Raw genomic sequence first — 22131 nt, 5'->3', positions numbered from 1 at the left:
TTCACTGAGGCCCCATGGGTATGGTGGGTGATACTGAGGAGAATGCATGACAGGGCATCATTACTCATATTGTTGCAAAGACAGTCCGCATATATCATTTCTGGTGTTGCTTTCATGATTGATTTTCAAGGTCTGTTGTGGTCAGTTATACAGTTGAAGTCGGAAGTTTACATAAACCTTAGCCAAATAAATGTAAACTCAGTTTTTCACAATTCCTGACATTTAATCCTAGTAAAAATTCCCTGTCTTAGATCAGTTAGGATCACCACTTTATTTTAAGAATGTGAAATGAATAATAGTGGAGATAATTATTTATTTCATCTTTTATTTATTTCATCACATTCCCAGTGGGTCAGAAGTTTACATACACTCAATTAGTATTTGGTAGCATTGCCTTTAAATTGTTTAACTAGGGTCAAACGTTTCGGGTAGCCTTCCACAAGCTTCCCACAATAAGTTGGGTGAATTTTGGCCCATTCCTCCTGACAGAGCTGGTGTAACTGAGTCAGGTTTGTAGGCCTCCTTGTTCGCACACCCTTTTTCAGTTCTGCCCACAGATTTTCTATGGGATTGAGGTCAGGGCTTTGTGATGGCCACTCAAATACCTTCACTTTGTTGTCCTTAAGCCATTTTGCCACAACTTTGGAAGTATGCTTGGAGTCATTGTCCATTTCGAAGATACATTTGCCACCAAGCTTTAAGTTCCTGACTGATGTCTTGAGATGTTGCTTCAATATATCCACATACTGTTCCTCCCTCATGATGCCATCTATTTTGTGAAGTGCACCAGTCCCTCCTGCAGCAAAGCACCCCCACAACAGGATGCTGCCTCCCCCGTGCTTCACGGTTGAAATGGTGTTCTTCGGCTTGCAAGCCTCCCCCTTTTTCCTCCAAACATAACGATGGTCATCATGGCCAAACAGTTCCATTTTTGCTTTGTCAGACCAGAGGACATTTCTCCAAAAAGTATGATCTTTGTCCCCATGTGCAGTTGCAACCCGTAGTCTGGCTTTTTATGGCGGGTTTGGAGCAGTGGCTTCTTTCTTGCTGAGCGGCCTTTCAGGTTATGTTAATATAGGACTCGTTTTACTATGGATATAGATACTTTTGAGAACACGTCTCCTTACTGAGCGGTATGACGGCTGCGTGGTCCCATGGTGTATATACTTGCATACTATTGTTTGTACAGATGAACGTGGTACCTTCAGGCATTTGGAAATTGCTCCCAAGGATGAACCAGACTTGTGGAGGTCTACAATTTTTTTTCTGAGGTCTTAGCTGATTTCTTTTGATTTTCCCATGATGTCAAGCAAAGAGGCACTGAGTTTGAAGGTGCATCCACAGGTACACCTCCAATTGACTCAAATAATGTCAATTAGCCTATCAGAAGCTTCTAAAGCCATGACATAATTTTCTGGAATTTTCCAAGCTGTTTAAAGGCACAGTCAACTTAGTGTATGTAAACTTCTGACCCACTGGAATTGCATTATAAGTTAAATAATATGTCTGTAAACAGTTGTTGGAAAAATTACTTGTGTCATGCACAAAGTAGATGCCTTAACCGACTTGCCGAAACTATACTTTGTTAACAAGAAATTTGTGGTGTGGTTGAAAAACGAGTTTTAATGACTCCAACCTAAGTGTATGTAAACTTCTGACTTCAACTGTAGATTCCAGGCTAATGTAAAAACTGTAACACGGACTGCCCCCAACTTGTGATCATTGTTGATTCATCTTTCAAGACAGATTAAGATAATAGTTTATTGATTATTGTGACCATTCTCCTTCTCTGTCAGTGACCATTCTCTGTCAGTGGCAACAGCTGGACAGTGGCTGAAAGAAGCCAATATAAGGTTAAGAATGAAGTTCCTGGAAGCTCGGTCCACAATCTATATTTGTTTAACTTCATTCCCTCTAAATGAAGGGTTTATCGGCTCTGTCTCTCTCTTCCAAACACAGACACACACACACAATAGACTGTGCAGAAGGGGGGGGCATAAAGGCGACCGTTCAGCATGCATTATTAATTACTATTTGAGCATCTGTCTGTGTCTGTGCGGTCGGCTAAGGGGGCTTGGGGGCGGGGGGGATCCGCGGCTGAGCAAACACACAGGCAAGTTCCAGCTAGTGTCAAATGCATCCCTCCATCACTGCAGCCATTGGTAGAAATGTCTGTTTCCAGTCTGTTGGCTAGGCGCATTTAGGTCGTTGGGCTCATAGCCTGCGTCGATGCCTTGGAGACAGCCGCGCTACGCGCTACACTGCTCCACTATTTTCCCTGACCCTGTGTAGGCTTTCGCGCTCAGTTAAGCAAACCCTAGACCCTCTGATCATCAGACGCTCTTCAACAAATCAGTGTGTGATTCTGCGAGAGCGAGTGCACATCGTAAACTATTCTTTCTCTGCACTCTATATCTCTCCGGGATGGATTTACCTTTAGCGGAGACAGCTACCTCGTATCACGAGTGAGGGGAGTCTTATCAATTGCCAAGTTTCGTCAATTCCTGAAGTTTTGAGTGGGGAAGCAAGCGTTTTTTCCTCTCTTGAACCTCACTCGTATTTCACCACCGCATCAGCTGGAGCGATAGCTGCCGCTTCACGATGGCAGGAGCGGGAATATTTCTGTGCATTCTGCTGTTACAGTGCTTTATCTCCACTGCGCTGTGCAACGCCGGATTCACCTTCACGGAGGAGCCCTCGGAGAGAGCTGGGAAGTCAGACGGGTATTGTAGTCGGATATTACGGGCTCAGGGCACTCGGAATGAAGGCTACAATGAGTTTCGGCTCCGAGTCGAGGGGGACCCAGAAAATTATCAGCCTGGGAGCACTTACAGAGGTACTGTATTCTGTCCTATTCCGCGCACATTGTCTGACACACAATAGGGTATTTTTTGCCTTTACTCTATTTCTCTTTTGTGTTCAACTCATGTGAAGACGCAATGTTGTGGACATTTATAAGGAAGTGATATAAGCCTAGAAGTCAGAGCTGTGTTATGACAAGTCAAACTGTCTTGTGGAAAGAGGAGTTGGACACAGACCAGAATGCCCTCATACTGTATCTTCATAGGCGTCTGTTTATCGCTGAAATATTTGCAACTTGTGATGCTCTAACTTCATTTTTGGTGACTCCACCTGCAAACTCATTGGTCATTATAGTTAACATTTTGATTCATTAGTCTAACAAAGTCCCATTTTTGCTCAATCACTCATCACATCAGTTTTATTCAAAAACATTATCTCAGGGAAGCTATTGTATATCAATATAGTAATGATAATGACACGAGTAATGACAGCAATTGCCAGTTGTTTCAGCAAGTGAAGAGGATATTTCCCTTCTGATTGATATAGCCTATAAAGATCTCATTCCTATGAGGTACGAATCCAGAAGGGTTAGTACTTTTGGATTTTGCAAACCTTTATTAAACCTATCAATCTGTTTCCCATCAGTTTGTTTTCTTCACTGACTGTGTGTTTGTGATCCCCAGTGACTCTGTATGCATCCAGTCCCGCTTACTTCAGAGGTTTTACCCTCATCGCTCTGAGGGAGGGCAGGGAAGGAGACAAAGAAGAGGACTATGCTGGCAATTTCCAGGTAAGACAACAATTAAACGTGTCATTATATGTCATTGAAATTATACAAAATGAAAATGTAGATATTACAACATGCATATTTTTTTTAATTGTAAATGACCTTCAGTTATTCAGGTGAAAGTAATGTTATTTGAAGATGCAGTCAGTCATATCAGAAGCTAGCAGAATCATTACTTACTGTACCAACAACAGCTGCAAATTCCAATAAAACTATATCAAGTTTTGATGTTCACTATCCTTGCTTTGTCTATCATGAATCTAGCAAATAAGTTTTATAGGTCAGATTGCAGTATTTATTTAATTTCATAGCACAAACATTTGTTAGAACATTTCTCACACATACTTTAGCCAGGTATAGAGCAGGCCAGCCCAGGCAAGTGCAGGGGGGTTGCCTAGTAACATGTGCCTCAGAGGGAGACAATGTCTTCATAGTGCGGCAAATTCCCTTGATTTGTGAATCTGTTCGGACTGAACAGCTAGCCAACAGATAAAATGTCTTTGAAAAATAAGATTTCAGCTAATAGAGAGAAGTATCTAACTAAATAACTACATTATGGCGTTCACTAATCATAAACTATTTACATATAACAGAAATGTGGGTACATTTGTGGACAAAATTCTTACTTACTCAACCTTTAATAAGTTTATCCACAGTGTAAGTCAAAGACATTTTGAATATACTGTATTTCAAGTTTGCATGATACAGAAACAAAAGAAGGCTGCACTCAAGTTCACAAAAGTAGTGTAGGATTTCATACCCTATTCATATTATGGAGTCAGTCAGTCAGCCAGTCAGTCGCTAGGGGCACAGCAGTCCCAGCGAATAGGGAGTGTATTGATACAGTCATGTGCTATACAGGTGCAAGGATATCCTCTCTCCCAGAGCAGAGCAGAGCCAACACACTTTACCACACCTGGCAGAACACTTACATCAACACCATATGCTGCCTGTGCCGGCTCTCACACTCTCTGCTCTGTGTGTGAGAGAGAACTCCCAACATAATCTGTTCCCCTCTCAGACCCCTCCTGCCAGAGTCGTTCTGTTTCACGCATCATCTTGGAGGAAGCGCGATTACTTTCACCTCGTTTCCTCAAATACCTCTATTTATGGCCCCCTCTGTATTCCTTTGTGTGTGTGTGTGTGTGTGTGTGTGTGTGTGTGTGTGTGTGTGTGTGTGTGTGTGGGACAATGGGAAAAGGAGCATTGTGCCAGTCAGGGAGAGCCCAGGTGTGTGAAATTTGGCAATGCATGCATGTACGGTGTGCACACACACACACACAAATCTGGCCAGGTTTAATGCAAAGATCGTTCCCAGCATACGCAGACGGGTCCAACTGGACTGGAAAAGGGAGGGAGTGAGAGAGGGAGAAGGAGGGATGGGGGAAGTGTTTTTACACTTAGATGTCAAGGGATATTGTAGGACATGTCCCCAGCTCTGATGAGGCCCTCCGGGTTCTAGCGTGGGGAGAGATGAGCTGGGGGAGACAGAGGTTTCAGGCCAAGAACACACAGCAGGTGAATTGGCCAATAATATGTTGTGTATAGGTTTTATAACCAGATTTCTGGGCCAGAGGACTGATACTCCTCCCTTACAAACACTATTTTAAACAAACAATGTTATGAAGCCATTTGTTAAACTAGTCACGCACAATCTGACTGAAATCTTTGAGTGATATAAATAAATCAATGAAAACTGAGCTCCTATAAAGAAAATCTTCTGACAAGGTGGAACTTCTACAATATATATTATATTTATGAACTTTATATAAATAATTTTTACACATTGTAACAACGATACATGTAATAACACTTGAAAATGTAATAACTCTCCTTCTAGACTCATATTAGCATCTCCAATCCAAAATTAAACCTAGAATCGGCTTCCTATTTCGCAACACAGCCTCCTTCACTCATGCTGCCAAACATACCCTCGTAAAACTGACTATCCTACCAATCCTTGACTTCGGCGATGTCATTTACAAAATAGCCAACACTCTACTCAGCAAATTGGATGCAGTATATCACAGTGCCATCTGTTTTGTCACCAAAGCCCCATATACTACCCACCACTGCGACCTGTATGCTCTCGTTGGCTGGTCCTCACTACATATTCGTCGCCAAACCCACTGGCTCCAGGTCATCTATAAGTCTTTGCTAGGTAAAGCTCTGCCTTATCTCAGCTCACTGGTCACCATAGCAACACCCACCCATAGCATGTGCTCCATCAGGTATATTTCACTGGTCATCCCCAAAGCCAACACCTCCTTTGGCTGACCTTTCCTTCCAGTTATCTGCTGCCAATGACTGGAACGATTTGCATAAATCACTGAAGTTGGAGACTTATATCTCCCTCACTAACTTTAAGCATCAGCTGTCAGAGCAGCTTACCGATCGCTGCAGCTGTACATAGCCCATCTGTAAATAGCCCATCCAATCAACTACCTACCTCATTTCATATTTGTTTCTGTTTTTCTGCTCTTTTGCACACCAGTATTTCTACTTGCACATCCTCATCTGCACATCTATCACTCCAGTGTTAATTGCTAAATTGTAATTACTTCGCCACTATTGTCACGTCCTGACCAGTAAAAGAGGTTATTTGTTATTGTAGTTTGGTCAGGACGTGGCAGGGGGTGTTTGTTTAGAGTGTTTCGGGGTTTGTTGTGCTATGTTCTTATTTAAGAGGGGTGTTTGTTTAGAGTGTTTCGGGGTTTGTTGGGCTATGTTCCTTGTTAGTCTATTTCTATGTTAGTTCTAGTATGTCTATTTCTATGTGGTGATTTTTGGGTTGACCTTCAATTGGAAGCAGCTGCTCCTCGTTGCTTCTAATTGAAGGTCCTATTTAAGAGGGGTGTTTTTTCTATTTTTGTGGGTAGTTGTTTCGTGTATAGCTGTATGCCTGACAGGACTGTTTGTTGTCGGCGGCGTTTTTGTATACGTGTGTTTTGGTTTGCCTTCTTTCTGCCAATTAAAAAGATGAGTATACACATTCCCGCTGCATTTTGGTCCAATCCTTACGACGCCCGTGACAACTATGGCCTATTTATTGCCTTACTTCCTTACTTAATTTGCACACACTGTATACAGATGTTTCTATTGTGTTATTGACTGTATGTTTGTTTATCCCTTGTGTAACTCTGTGTTGTTGTTTTTGTCACACTGCTTTGCTTTATCTTGGCCAGGTCGCGGTTGTAAATGAGAACTTGTTCTCAACTGGCCTACCTGCTAAATAAAAGTGAGAAAAAATTTAAAGAATTTAAAACCTCTTCAGCGTCTGATCCCGTTAGCGGGATCGAAATCCAGCGAAAAATCATATCGCCAATTAGCATTAAAAAAAAATCATAATTAAAAAAAAAATATATATATATATATATTTTTTTTTTATAGATACACCTCTCCTGAATCGACCCACGTCGTCCGATTTCAAAAAGGTTTTACAGGAAAAGCAAATCATTAGATTATATTAGATGAGTCCATCGTAAAAAGCAGCTTCATAGCCATTTTCCGACCAACCACTTGCATCACATATAATCAAAAAACAGCTAAATGCAGCACTAACCTTTTACAAACTTCATCAGATGGCACCCCTAGGACATCATGTTATACAATGCATGCATTCTTTTGTTCAATAAAGGTCATATTTATATATAAAAACAGCATTTTACATCTCTGTCTGAGGTTGACTACATAATTTCCCCTCAAAAGCGTCCCGGTAAACAATGCTACATTTCCCTAAATTACTATCCTATAACGATTTTTTAAATGTATATTGTCAATCTAACATTTATAGATGAATATCTCTTGAGAACACCTGTCATACCAGATTTTAAATTAACTTTACTGGGTAATCACACTTTGCAATAAAAGGAGATGCGATACTCAGAAAATGAGCTAATATACAGAGCTCGGCGCCATCTTGGAAGCAATCGCATGTCACATCTCATCTTGTATAATATTGTCAATAATCGCCTACCTTTAGTTGTCTTCATCAGAAAGCATCCCAGGTCCACAACAGATGTATTTTCGGTCAAAAAGTCCATACTTCACGTTCCATTAGCCTGATGTTGGTAGCGCGTCCTATGGCTCTCTCGAAGCGCAGGTCTGAAGTTCAGAATAAATGCAATGCTCGCGCATGTAGGTTCGTTCAAACATGTCAAACGTTGTATAAAATAAATCTTCAGGGCCTCTAACACCAAGAGAGCCAATAAGATTCGAGGGGGATGATGTCATGGCCTTTAAAACCGTATCCAAAGGTGGGGGCAGACATGGCCGCCGGCGTCATAATGGTGATGGCCCATCCCCTGTGACCAATTTCAAACTCGTGTCATTCACTGAGTTTTGACTCTATAAGGCTCAAACCACTGTGAAAGGACTGGCGACATCTAGTGGAAGCAATAGGAAGTGCTCACTGAACCATGGTTAACGGTGTGATTAATAAGGAAAGATGAGAAGTCGAGTCCACAATTCAGAATTCCACTTCCTGTTTCAATCGGTCTCGGGGTTTTGACTGCCATTTGAGTTCTGTTATACTCACAGACACCATTCAAACAGTTTTAGAAACTTTAGAGTGTTTTCTATCCATATATAATAAGTATATGCATGCCCTATCTTCTGAGTTTGATTAGTAGGCCGTTGAAAATGGGAACGATTTTTTTTCAAAATGCGCTGTGGCGCCCCCTATCCTACGGTATCCTCAAGAGGTTAAAAAAACTTTCTATTTGTAATAACTTAAGAAAAAATTGCTAATACCCCCGGTACAGTTTATAACTTGCCGATAAACATAATTTTTCCGCTAAATGTAGTAAGTTATTACATTAACCGGTGGTTATTACGTTAACTGGTGGTTTCATGAATAATGTAATAACTTCATCCAATCATGTAATAACATACCAAAATATATATATTTTTTATGTAATACTTCAGTCAATTTGATGCACATACAGTAGCAGCACCCACTGCCAATTACAACACTACAAACTCTTGCACATCATACAGGAATACTCATATATAGAGACACTCACAAGCACACATTGAAATGTACCCACACACACACACACACACAAACATAAAAAAATACCTGAATGAATCTGTAGGACCTGGTATTAAACATGTCATCTGCAATATTTCCCTGCAAACAACAAACAATAATGAATCATTAGGTCACAAAATCCCTTAAAGTCGCCAGGATGATGTGTCATGGTCCCCTGTTGTTTTTTTCTAGATTCCAGTTGGTCCTGCGGATGTTCTTGGGACATTGTGTCATGGTCCCCTGAAGATTTTTTCTAGTTCGCAATTTGACCCGGAGATGTCCCAAAGGATGTTGTGTCATGGTCCCCTGGAGGCTTTGTCTAGTTCCCGGTTTGTCCCGAGAACGATTTTGGGACGTTGTGTCATGGTCTCCTGGAGGTTTTGTCTAGTTTCCGGTTTGTCTCGAGGACGATTTTGGGACGTTGTGTCATCTTCTGGAGGTTTTTTCTGGTGATCCATTATAGCTCTTTGTCTTTTGGCAATGCTAGTCACACACACACACACACACACACACACACACACACACACACACACACACACACACACGTACTCTCACAGTGCTTTTAACACAGTGTTTCAACGTACATATTTGACACACGTCGTGTATGTTTATTCATACAGTAATTAGGATTATTACTTTTTACATACATGTTCTCACCTGGGATTTAAACTTACAACCTCTTGGTTCACTGCAATCTTCCTTCTATGTCACCATGTCTGTGTCATTGATTGATTTCACATGTAATCCTATTCCTACATTTTACACTTCAAAGTAACTGTTAAAAATACACTCTGTTAAAAATACACGCAAGAAAAACTATTGTATTTATCGAGTCAGTTTAAAACAAAATAATATGCCCCACCAACATTAGACAACTTTACTAAAAACCCAAACTGACATTTCTGAAATAAGTAAGTGAAATCAATGAGAGAATAGTCAGATTACCTGATAGCTTAATGGCATGCTTTTGCTAAGTGCAGAGATGTATTATAAGTAATGTATATGTAAGGGACTTCTGAAATTCTACAGACTTTGTGGCACAGCAGAAAGATCAGCATTCCCCAAATCCAGAGGTTGTGAGTTTAAATCCCAGATGGGGTCATATTGAAAAGTCAGTACTGAAGTTATCATGTCAAGTGTAATCATAGTGTCATTGATTAAATATTTTTACACTGTTTTAGCTGAACAGCTTACCACTAACCTTAAAACACCCATACCATTTCATTATTTTACTTATAACGGGTTGGGAAACCTAGGACACTCATATGACAAATGCCTCCAAGAATGTCCAGGGTAGCTTCAGAGCACCATGACACAACATCGCAAGAACATCCTAAAAACGTCCTCGGGGAAGACCCAGGACCAACTGGGAACTAGACAAAAGCTCCAGGGGACCATCACACAACATCCCAAGAACATCCTAAAAACTTTCTCGGAGGGCGTCCCTGGGACAAACCCGTCAGTAGAGGATGCCTGGTTATTCTTTAAAAGTGCCTTCCTCACCATCTTAAATAAGCATGCTCCATTCAAAAAATGTAGAATTAGGAATAAATATAGCCCTTGGTTCACTCCAGACCTGTCTGCCCTTGACCAGCACAAAAACATCCTGTGGCGTTCTGCATTAGCATCAAATAGCCCCCGTGATATGCAACTTTTTAGGGACGTTAGGAACCAATATACACAGGCAGTTAGGAATGCTAAGGCTAGCTTTTTCAAACAGAAATTTGGATCCTGTAGCACAAACTCAAAAAAGTTCTGGGACACTGTAAAGTCCATGGAGAATAAGAGCACCTCCTCCCAGCTGCCCACTGCACTGAGGCTAGGAAACACTGTCACTACCGATAAATCCACAATAATGGAGAATTTCAATAAGCATTTTTCTACGGCTGGCCATGCTTTCCACCTGGCTACCCCTACCCCGGTCAACAGCCCTGCGCTCCCCACAGCAACTTGCCCAAACCTCCCACACTTCTCCTTCACCCAAATCAAGATAGCTGATGTTCTGAAAGAGCTGCAAAATCTGGATTCCTACAAATCAGCCGGGCTAGACAATCTGGACCCTCTCTTTCTGAAATTAAATCTAGAATCAGCTTCCTATTTCACAACAAAGCATCCTTCCCTCATGTTGCCAAACATACCCTCGTAAAACTGACTATCCTACCGATCCTCGACGATTATTTTAAGAATTATAGATACAGAACTCCTTTATGCAATCGCGGTGTCAGATTTTAAAATAGCTTTTCGGCGAAACACATTTTGCAATATTCTGAGTACATAGCTCGGCCATCACGGCTAGCTATTTTGACACCCACCAAGTTTGGGACTCACTAAACTCAGAATTACTGTTCTAACTTTGTAATCTGAATATTTTCCTTGGTGCCCCTGAAGTCGGGGCACCAAGGAAAATATTCAGATTACAAAGTTAGAATTTTCCTAATATAACTTTCAGATACTTATAAATATCTGATCAATTAGTCTTCTAATTAATTAATTATTGTTTACCTCACGTTAGTCTCATTCCAAATGTCGTAAATTGTTTGTTATCTGCACCAACCCAGTGTTCACTATGAGTCATCCATTCATCAATTGTCTTAAATCATTTATTGAATTGAAGTTATAGCATTTTTAAGGTATTTGTATTTCGCGGCACGCTCTACCTTTGGATATAGGTGAGGTGTTCCGCTAGCGGAACGTCTGTCCCTGACAGGTTAACTTCCCTGGGCTAGGTGGGACGCTTGCGTCCCACCCTAGTCAACAGCCAGTGGAATCGCGTGGCGCGAAATACAAATACCTCAAAAATGCTATAACTTCAGTTTCTCAAACATATTACTATTTTACACCATTTTAAAGATAAGACTCTCGTTAATCTAACCACATTGTCTGATTTCAAAAAGGCTTTACAGCGAAAGCAAAACATTACATTATGTCAGGAGAGTACCCTGCCAAAAATAATCACACAGCCATTTTCAAAGCAAGCATATATGTCACAAAAACCAAAACCACAGCTAAATGCAGCACTAACCTTTGATGATCTTCATCAGATGACACTCCTAAGACATTATGTTATACAATACATGCATGTTTTGTTCAATCAAGTTCATATTTATATCAAAAACCAGCTTTTTACATTAGCATCTGATGTTCAGAACTAGCATACCCACCGAAAACTTCCGGTGAATTTACTAAATTACTCATGATAAACGTTCACAAAATACATAACAATTATTTTAAGAATTATAGATACAGAACTCCTTTATGCAATCGCGGTGTCAGATTTTAAAATAGCTTTTCGGCGAAACACATTTTGCAATATTCTGAGTACATAGCTCGGCCATCACGGCTAGCTATTTTGACACCCCGGCTAGCTATTTTGGTTCCAAATAATCCATAGTTATATTCAAATAGCTCCGTTTTGTTCGTGCGTTCAGGTCACTATCCGAAGGGGGACGCGCGAGTGCATTTCGTGACAAAAAAATTCTAAATATTCCATTACTGTACTTAGAAGTATGTCAAACGCTGTTTAAAATACATTTTTATGCTATTTTCCTCGTAAAATAGTGATAATATTCCAACCGGGCAACGTTGTATTCATTCAAAGGCTGAAAGAAAAAAATGGCGAGTTCTCGTGACTGCGCATCTCAGTCTCACTGTCCCCAGGCTGACCACTCACAAACAGAGCTGTTGTACTTTGCCCAGAGACAGCAGACACCCCATTCCACTTTCTGGCGGCTTTAGAGAGCCAATGGGAGCCTTAGAAAGTGTCACGTTACAGCACAGATGCTGTATTTTTGATAGAGATGCAACAGAAGGACAACAAATTGTCAGACAGGGCACTTCCTGTATGGAATCTTCTCAGGTTTTGGCCTGCCATATGAGTTCTGTTATACTCACAGACACCATTCAAACAGTTTTAGAAACTTTAGAGTGTTTTCTATCCAAATCTACTAATTATAATCCATATTCTCGTTTCTGGACAAGAGTAGTAACCAGTTTAAATCGGGTACTTTTTTTATCCGGCCGTGCAAATACTGCCCCCCTAGACCCAACAGGTTAAATCAAACAAGGAAAAACAAACAAATCACGTATACAAAACAATGAACGACACTAAACAGTCCTGTCAGGTGCACAGACACAAAACAGGAGACAACTACCCACAAATCCCATACAAAAACACCCCTATACATAGGACCTTCAATCAGAGGCAACGAGGAACAGCTGCCTCCAATTGAACATCAAGCCAATGATCTAAACATAGAAATAGATAGACTAGACTGAACATAGACATACACTAACATAGAACATAGACCAAAACCCCGGAACACTCTAAGCAAACACCCCTCTTACATAAGCACATAGACCATCAAACCCCGAGACACTCTAAACAAACACCCCCTGCCACGTCCTGACCAAACTACAATAACAAAATACCCCTTACTGATCAGGACGTGACAGAGGTAGTATACAGTGATCCAATCAGCAAGGAGCGAATGTATGTGTACAAGCCAGACCTCATCAATTAGAGCCTGTTACATTGGTTTTAAGAGCAGCCATAACTGTAGCAGAACTCGTAGCAGACTCTCCTGAACCTTTTGGTTTCATTCCCTTTCCACATAAAGCTGTAGTGGGCGCAGCACGGCATGACAGAGCATCGTAAATGTCAGAGGGTGAACAAGAGAAACTGTATCATCCAGTCAGCTCCAATCACTCAGCTCTACACACACTGACAGCGCTGCTGTATCTGCTGTGAGATACGAGGGGTAAACTGAAATATCTGCTGTGGGATACAAGGGGTAAACTGAAATATCTGCTGTGGGATACAAGGGGTAAACTGAAATATCTGCTGTGAGATACAAGGGGTAAACTGAAATATCTGCTGTGAGATACAAGGGGTAAACTGAAATATCTGCTGTGGGATACAAGGGGTAAACTGAAATATCTGCTGTGGGATACGAGGGGTAAACTGAAATATCTGCTGTGAGATACAAGGGGTAAACTGAAATATCTGCTGTGAGATACAAGGGGTAAACTGAAATATCTGCTGTGGGATACGAGCGGTAAACTGAAATATCTGCTGTGGGATACGAGGGGTAAACTGAAATATCTGCTTTAGGAATATGAGGGGGAAATTTGATTGTTAGCGCTCTTGTAGAGGTCTTGACAAGCACAAGTGCTAAGGCGTAATTGTAATTACTGTGTTGTGTTTATGTTGATAGTAATGTATCTAACAATTTAAATGGGTGTTTATTGTTGTATTTATAGGTACACAGAATGTAATTAATCAAAACACGCAAACACACTAATACAGTACCAATACCCACTACTATGTGTGGTACGGCACACAGTACACACAGAATACAATATCGCTCCTCCCCTTTCTTCTTCCCTTCTTCCCGTCCTCTCTTCCTCCCCCCATTACTCTGCTGCTCTAGAGGTTCCTTTCACTGTCAACCTCAACTACATGCAAACAATCCACATACACACGCACACACACAAACATGCATGTACGCACGCACGCACGCACGCACACACACACACAAACACACACACACACACACACAAACATGCATGTATACACGCACACACAAACACACACAAATACACTTACGCACGCACACGCACGCACACACACACGCACATGCGCACATGCGCGCACGCACGCACACACACACACACACACACACACACACACACACACACACACACACACACACACACACACACACACACACACACACACACACATGCACAGGACAGAGATCTAATGTGTTAGAGCTCCCCTCATCAACAAAAGGCCATTTCTATGTCTTTCTCTGTATTGTCTTCCCATCATCAGCCAGTCCTATTGGAGGCATGACGCACAGCCCCTTTCAAACACAACTATCTGGTCCTGCCTGATAGGACAGAAACTGTATCAGATTCAACACTGATTCAATGTTCATGCCCAGCACAAACACTTCTAAACTCGGCAAAAAAGACACGTCCCTTTTTCAGGACCCTGTCTTTCAATGATAATTAGTCAAAATCTTCATTGATCTTCATTGTAAAGGGTTTAAACACTGTTTCCCATGCTTGTTCAATGAACCGTAAACAATTAATGAACATGCACCTGTGGAACGGTCGTTAAGACACTAACAGCTTACAGACGAGAGGCAATTAAGGTCACAGTTATGAAAACTTAGGACACTAAATAGGCCTTTCTACTGACTCTGAAGAAGAAAAAAAAGATGCCCAGGGTCCCTGCTCATCTGTGTGAACGTGCTTTAGGCATGCTGCAAGGAGGCATGAGGACTGCAGATGTGGCCAGGGCAATAAATTGCAATGTCCGTACTGTGAAATGCCTAAAACAGCGCTACAGGGAGACGGGACGGACAGCTGATCATCCTCGCAGTGGCAGACTATGTGTAACAACACCTGCACAGGATCGGTACATCCGAACATCACACCTGCGGGACATGTACAGGATGGCAACAACAACTGCTCGAGTTAAACCAGGAACACACAATCCTTTCATCAGTGCTCAGACTGTCCGCAATAGGCTGAGAGAGGCTTGACTGAGGGCTTGCAGGCCTGTTGTAAGGCAGGTTCTCACCAGACATCACCGGCAACAACATCGCCTATGGGCACAAACCCACCATCGCTGGACCAGAGAGGACTGGCAAAAAGTGCTCTTCACTGACGAGTCGTGGTTTTGTGTCACCAGGGGGATGGTCGGATTCGCAATTATCGTCGAAGGAATGAGCGTTACACCGAGACCTGTACTCAGGAGCGGGATCGATTTGGAGGTGGAGGGTCCGTCATGATCTGGGGCGGTGTGTCGCAGCATCATCAGACTGAGCTTGTTGTCATTGCAGGAAATCTCAATGCTGTGCGTTACAGGGAAGACATCCTCCTCCCTCATGTGGTACCCTTCCTGCAGGCTCATCCGGACATGACCCTCAAGCATGATAATGCCAACAGCCATACTGCTCGTTTTGTGCGTGATTTCCTGCAAGACAGGAATGTCAGTGTTCTGCCATGGCCAGCAAAGAGCTGGATCTCAATCTCATTGAGCACGTCTGGGACCTGTTGGATCGGAGGGTGGGGACTAGAGCCATTCCCCCCAGAAATGTCTGGGAACTTACATGTGCCTTGGTGGAAGAGTGGGGTAACATCTCACAGCAAGAACTGGCAAATCTGGTGCAGTCGATGAGGAGGAGATGCACTGCAGTACTTAATGCAGCTGGTGGCCACACCAAATACTGACTGTTACTTTTTTTTGTTCCCCCCTTTGTTCATGGACACATTATTTAATTTCTGTTAGTCACATGTCTTTGGAACTTGTTCAGTTTATGTATCAGTTGTTGAATCTTGTTATGTTCATACAAATATTTACACATGTTAAGTTTGCTGAAAATAAACAGAGTTGACAGTGAGAGGACGCTTCTTTTATCTGCCTCCTCACTTTCCTGACATCCCCTCTTGTTTTGTCGTCTCACCCTGCTGTGAAGTGATGTGTAGTCATTAATCCATTTCCATAGAAAATATTGTTGGCAAATCGTGCACGCACACACACACACACACACACACACACACACACACACACATACACACACGCACACACACGCACACACACACGCACACACACACACACACACACACACACACGCGCGCACACACGCGCACACACGCGCACACACGCACACACACCCACACTTCCAGCTGACCTCCCCAGAGAGCTCAATAAAAAGCGCTTTTCATCGAGTCGGGAGCTGAGATGGAGCACAGTTTCAGATTTCAAATGAGCTGTACATCAAATAGAAGCTGTCGTGTGTGTGTGTGCGGGTGTGTGTAACTTGTGTAATCACTTTTCATGTTGACCCACAATAGTTTGGGCAGAATGTTTTTGAATATTTTTGTTCAAGTCTGACCAGCTGTTGCAAGCAAACACACTCTCTCCCACAGACTCTACCTCAAACAGTCTTCTCCTTTCTCTGTTTCTCACATTTAGTCTCTCATCCACGGTCTCAGCACACACACACACACACACACACACACACACACACACACACACACACACACACACACACACACACACACACACACACACACACACACACACACACACACATTGTCAGAACCATAGGTCAGTTGAATGGCTGCTGCTTTTCACAGATGGCGTTTAATGCATTCAATCAAATCAATCAATCAATCAAATGTATTTATAAAGCCCTTCTTAAATCTGCTGATGTCACAAAGTGCTGTACAGAAACCCAGTCTAAAACCCCAAACAGCAAGCAATGCAGGTGTTGAAGCATGGTGGCTAGGAAAAACTCCCTAGAAAGGCCAGAACCTAGGAAGAAACCTACAGAGGAACCAGGCTATGAGGGGTGGCCAGTCCTCTTCTGGCTGTGCCGGGTGGAGATTATAACAGAACATGGCCAAGAGGTTCAAATGCTCATAGATGACCAGCAGGGTCAGATAATAATCATCACAGTGGTTGTAGAAGGTGCAACAGGTCAGCACCTCAGGAGTAAATGTCAGTTGTCTTTTCATAGCCGATCATTCAGAGTATCTCTACCGCACTTGCTGTCTCTAGAGAGTTGAAAACAGCAAGGTAGCATGTCCGGTGAACAGGTCAGGGTTCCATAGCCACAGGCAGGACAGTTGAAACTGGAGCAGCAGCACGAACAGGTGGACTGGGGACAGCAAGTAGTCATCAGGCCAGGTAGTCCTGAGGCATGGTCCTAGGGCTCAGGTCCTCTGAGAGAAAGAGAGAAAAAGAGAGAAAAAATTAGAGAGAGAATACATAAATTCACACAGGACACTGGATAAGACAGGAGATATAACAGACTGACCCTAGCCCCCTGACACATAAACTATTGCAGCATGAATACTGGAGGCTGAGACAGGAGGGGTCGGGAGAACCCTGGGTCATCACAGACTCTAGTCGGCTCAGTCAGCCCCCACCCCAGAGATGCCTGTCAGAAACCATGGGAACCCAGCAAGGGTTTTATGACCTCTGGGTGTGATTCAGAGGGCTGGATACAGACTCAGCCAGCCCAGTAAATCCCAGAACTCTCTCTCACACACACACATACACACACACACAGTCCAGAGTAACCTGATTCATAACATGGCGTGACAGAGGGAATTCTCCGCTGACAGCTTTAATGAGTGAGAGAGTTCCGAGTATTTATTGCCCTGATGTCACTTCCTGTCAAATAGAACTGTGGAGAATGTTGTCACAAACATGCACAAACACGCACACACACGCATGCACCCACATGCACACACACACACATGCACACACACGCACACACACGCACACACACACACCAAAAGCACTTGGAGCTGAAAATGCACACACACACACACTGAAAATGACCCTTCAAGGACAGCACTTAAGCCCTTCATTCATTTGCTAAGAATTGTGGCTGGCCACAGTATGCCTGTGAAATGCACTATCGATCCTACAGTATAACTACTGGCGCGTGACACAGAGGTTGTGAGTGTGTGTGTGTTTTTGTGTGTGTGTGCATGCGTGTGTGAAAAACCATTATATATTTGCTGTACAGCTGTCAATTTGCCAGTATAGGATAGACTTATGTATGTATTCAAAAACAATATATTAAATTGCATACCAGCCAGACGTACAGTGCCTTGCAAAAGTATTCATCCCCCTTGGCGTTTTTCCTAGTTTGTTGCATTACAACCTGTAATTTAAATGGATTTGTGTTTGGATGTCATGTGATGGACATACACAAAATGGTCCAAATTGGTGAAGTGAAGTGAAATGAAAAAAACGACATGTTTCAAAAAATGTACAAAAATAAAAAACAGAAAAGTGGTCCGTGCAAATTTATTCACCCCCTTTGCTATGAAGCCACTAAATTAGATCTGGTGCAACCAATTACCTTCAGAAGTTGGGTTATAGAAAAAAATCTGAAACTTTGAACATCCCACAGAGCACCATTAAATCTGTTATAAAAAATGGAAAGAACATGGCAACACAACAAACCTGCCAAGAGAGGGCAGCCCACCAAAACTCACGGACCAGGCAAGGAGGGCATTAATCAGAGAGGCAACAAAGAGACCAAAGATAACCCTGAAGGAGCTGCAAAGCTCCACAGCGGCGATTGGAGTATCTGTCCATAGGACCACTAAGCCATACACTCCACAGAGCTGGGCTTTACGGAAGAATGGCCAGGAAAAAAAACATTGCTTAAAGAAAAGAATAAGCAAACACATTTGGTGTTTGCCAAAAGGCATGTGGGAGACTCCCCAAACATATGAAAGAAGGTACTCTGGTCAGATGAGACTAAAATGTAGCCTTTGGTCCATCAAGGAAAATGCTATGTCTGGCGCAAACTCAACAACTCTCATCACCCCGAGAACAACATCCACACAGGGAAGCATGGTGGTGGCAGCATCATGCTATGGGGATGTTTTTCATTGGCAGGGACTGGGAAACTGGTCAGAATTGAATAAATTATGGATGCAACTAAATATAGGGAAATTCTTGAGGAAAACCTGTTTCAGTCTTCCAGAGATTTGAGACTGCGACGGAGGTTCACCTTCCAGCAGGACAATGACCCTAAGCATACTGCTAAAGCAACACTCAAGTGGTTTAAGGGGAAACATTTAAATGTCTTGGAATGGCCTAGTCAAAGCCCAGACCTCAATCCAATTGAGAATCTGTGGTATAACTTAAATATTGCTGTACACCAGCAGAACCCATCCAACTTGAAAGACCTGGAGCAGTTTGGCCTTGAAGAACATGCAAAAATCCCAGTGGCTAGATGTGCCAAGCTTATAGAGACATACCCCAAGAGACTTGCAGCTGTAATTGCTGCAAAAGGTGGCTCTACAAAGCATTGACTTCGGGGGTGTGAATAGTTATGCACACTCAAGTTTTCTGTTTTTTGTCTTATTTCTTGTTTGTGTCACAATAAAAAATATTTTTCATCTTCAAAGTGGTAGGCATGTTGTGTAAATCCAATGATACAATCCCCCCCCCCCCCCCATGAATCCATTTCAATTCCAGGTTGTAAGGCAACAAAATAAGAAAAATGGCAAGGGTGAATACTTTCGCAAGCCACTGTATCCACTGAGTCATAGTGTAGAATGACACAAGGAGCTTAAAATGGATCAAATTCATTTATAGCATTCATTTAATTGAAAATCATTTGTGAAATGCAAAATGTACTATTACTTTGCAATGAACAGATGTTGCTAATGAATTAGATCATGTCTAATTGAAGTGTTCTATTTAGGCCTGGTAATGAAAGCTAGTGGCAGTTAAATGAAGTTGCACTTGAACTCACATTGAGAGAGGGTACCATAGTAATGAAATATATGGTATAATACAGAGAGAACATAAGGTACCATGCAATTAGAATTACATTATCTTTCCTCATTTGCTTGTCCTTATTTAAATCGAATACATGCTGTGTGTGTGTTTGTCTTTGTCTGTCTGTCCATCTATGTGTATGTCTGTTTTTATGTGTTATACAGATCATCGATGAAGAGGACACCCAGTTCATGATCAACTGTCCCCCGGCAGTGACAGAGAGTACCCCTCGGAGACGCACTAGGATCCAGGTGTTCTGGACAGCCCCCCCCAGCTCCTCTGGTTGTCTCACCCTCAAGTAGGTGCATGTACTTGGGGCTCTCTGAAGAACCCTAAAGTAAGGATATATATGTCTGTGTCCCCATTTTCCACCCCTCTCCCGAAGTGTGCACTTGTCCTGCATACTCCCCATTATGTATGCAACAACAGTGGAAACTCCAGCCAATGCTTACATCAATCCAATGTGCAAGTGCACACTTTGGGAGAAGTGTGGAGAATCAGGATGCAGCCATATGTGATCACCACCCGTGGTACTGGAGAACTACGGTGTTTAGAGGCTTTTATTCCAGACCAATGGTAATATTATCTGATTCAACGAATCAGTGTTTCGATGGCTTGGTGATTAGTTTATCCAGGTGTGTTAGTGCTGGGCTGGAACAAGACATTCACAACCTTTAGCTTGTGTATAGGACCAGAGTTGGTGACCACACTATGACGCAAATCCAGTGTAGCTGTGACAGTGTGTGGTTGATTGTATACTGTGAATAAGGAGCTGTATGTGGACCCCTCATGCATCTTTACATACAGTATCGTACTCACGTGTCCTATTACTGTACATGGGAAGTTATTACTGTACTCCTCTCCACTCCAAACCCAACCTAAAGGTTTCACTCAGAATATATTATCAATGTTTCTTCCAGAATGTATGTTGCATAAAGAATACATAATCACAAGAATAGCTGCAATGGCTTGGGTTGACGTTAATTGATTCCTTTGCCGTGTCGTGTGCCTCCAGGGCTTGTTTAGGTGCAGTATGTGTTAGTTACCTGTACCAAACATAGATCACAGTACACTCCCATGCATTGAGGCGGGATATTGTTTGAGGGTAGGGCTGAGAGAGTGTGTGTGTGTGTGTGTGTGTGTGTGTGTGTGTGTGTGTGTGTGTGTGTGTGTGTGTGTGTGTGTGTGTGTGTGTGTGTGTGTGTGTGTGTGTGTGTGTGTGTGTGTGTGTGTGTGTGTGTGTGTGTGTGTGTGTGTGAGAGAGAGAGAGTGCATAATCTAGAGAAAGAGAGAGAAAAGGAGGAGGAGAGAGGGCACAGACGTCAATTCAGCATCTATTCCACGTTGGTTCAACATAATTTCATTGAATTAGACGTGGAAACGACATTGATTCAACCAGTGTGTACCCAGTGGGGGGAGAAGAGAGAGAAGCGAGAGAGCGACAAAGAAGAGAGAGAGGAACAGAAACATAGGGGTGGTGCCCTACATGGCATGCTAATCTCTGCATTATTAAAGAGTTCAGTTGGCCTGTCACTTTCTCTCCTGCCCCGTTTAAATCTCTCACTGTGCCGTCGTTATGTGTGTAGGGGCGTAAAAAAAGGCTTGCATTTCTTATTAATGCACGTTATTATGTGCCTGTCAGAGTGAGTGATGAGATGTCCTTGCCTTCGTCTTCGTCTCTGAACTCCCCCTTTCTTTGGCTTTCTTCCTCCCTCTCTCTACTCTCACTCACTCTTCTCTTTCCTGTCGGTTTCTCTCGATACTACACACCCTTTTCATTCCTTCCCTTCTCTCTCTCCTTTTCCGCTTCACTCTTTCTGCCTTTCTCAACCAGGGCGCAGTTCTGTTGTTCCCACAGCACACTAACCAGGCAGGCAGGCATCTTCCCCTACTTTTCCTCTCAGCTGTCTTGTATCTATTGGAAGAAAGGAGGTGAGACAGAGAGTGGGGGACAGAGGTAGAGAAAGAGAAAGAGGTAGAGATAACAGATGAATGGATAGAATGGAAAGAGAGTGGCAGCATGTGAGATGAGGAGAGAGTGAGATATAGTCATGTGGAGGTTGGGGAGTGGGGATGTGATACTAAGGTACGTCCAGTGGGGATGCTTGTTTTTCACTGTAGAGTGATGACACCAGGCGAGGACAGGTTCATAGTTGAGTGTTTTTGTGTTTTTTGGAAACT

The 22131-nt window shown here is 42.6% G+C and overlaps 1 protein-coding gene across 2 annotated transcripts in view; it reads left to right on the top strand.

Annotated features, from left to right (window-relative positions):
- Positions 1-2130: 2130 nt before the first annotated feature.
- Positions 2131-22131, top strand: part of LOC106562306 (spondin-1) — a 143687-nt gene continuing 123686 nt past the window's right edge. For both annotated transcript variants that reach the window (XM_045689214.2, XM_045689213.2), the window contains exons 1-3: positions 2131-2836; positions 3486-3592; positions 20115-20248. In XM_045689214.2, the coding sequence (XP_045545170.1) occupies positions 2602-2836; positions 3486-3592; positions 20115-20248 (476 nt within the window). In that variant the 5' untranslated portion in view covers positions 2131-2601. The remainder of the gene's footprint in view (positions 2837-3485; positions 3593-20114; positions 20249-22131) is intronic.

The sequence above is a fragment of the Salmo salar genome, chromosome 11 (genome assembly GCF_965601325.2).
Source record: "Salmo salar chromosome 11, fSalSal1, whole genome shotgun sequence".
NCBI lineage: Eukaryota > Metazoa > Chordata > Actinopteri > Salmoniformes > Salmonidae > Salmo > Salmo salar.
The sequence above is the reverse complement of the archived record's forward strand: the minus strand, read 5'-3'. Positions and strand labels throughout refer to the sequence as shown.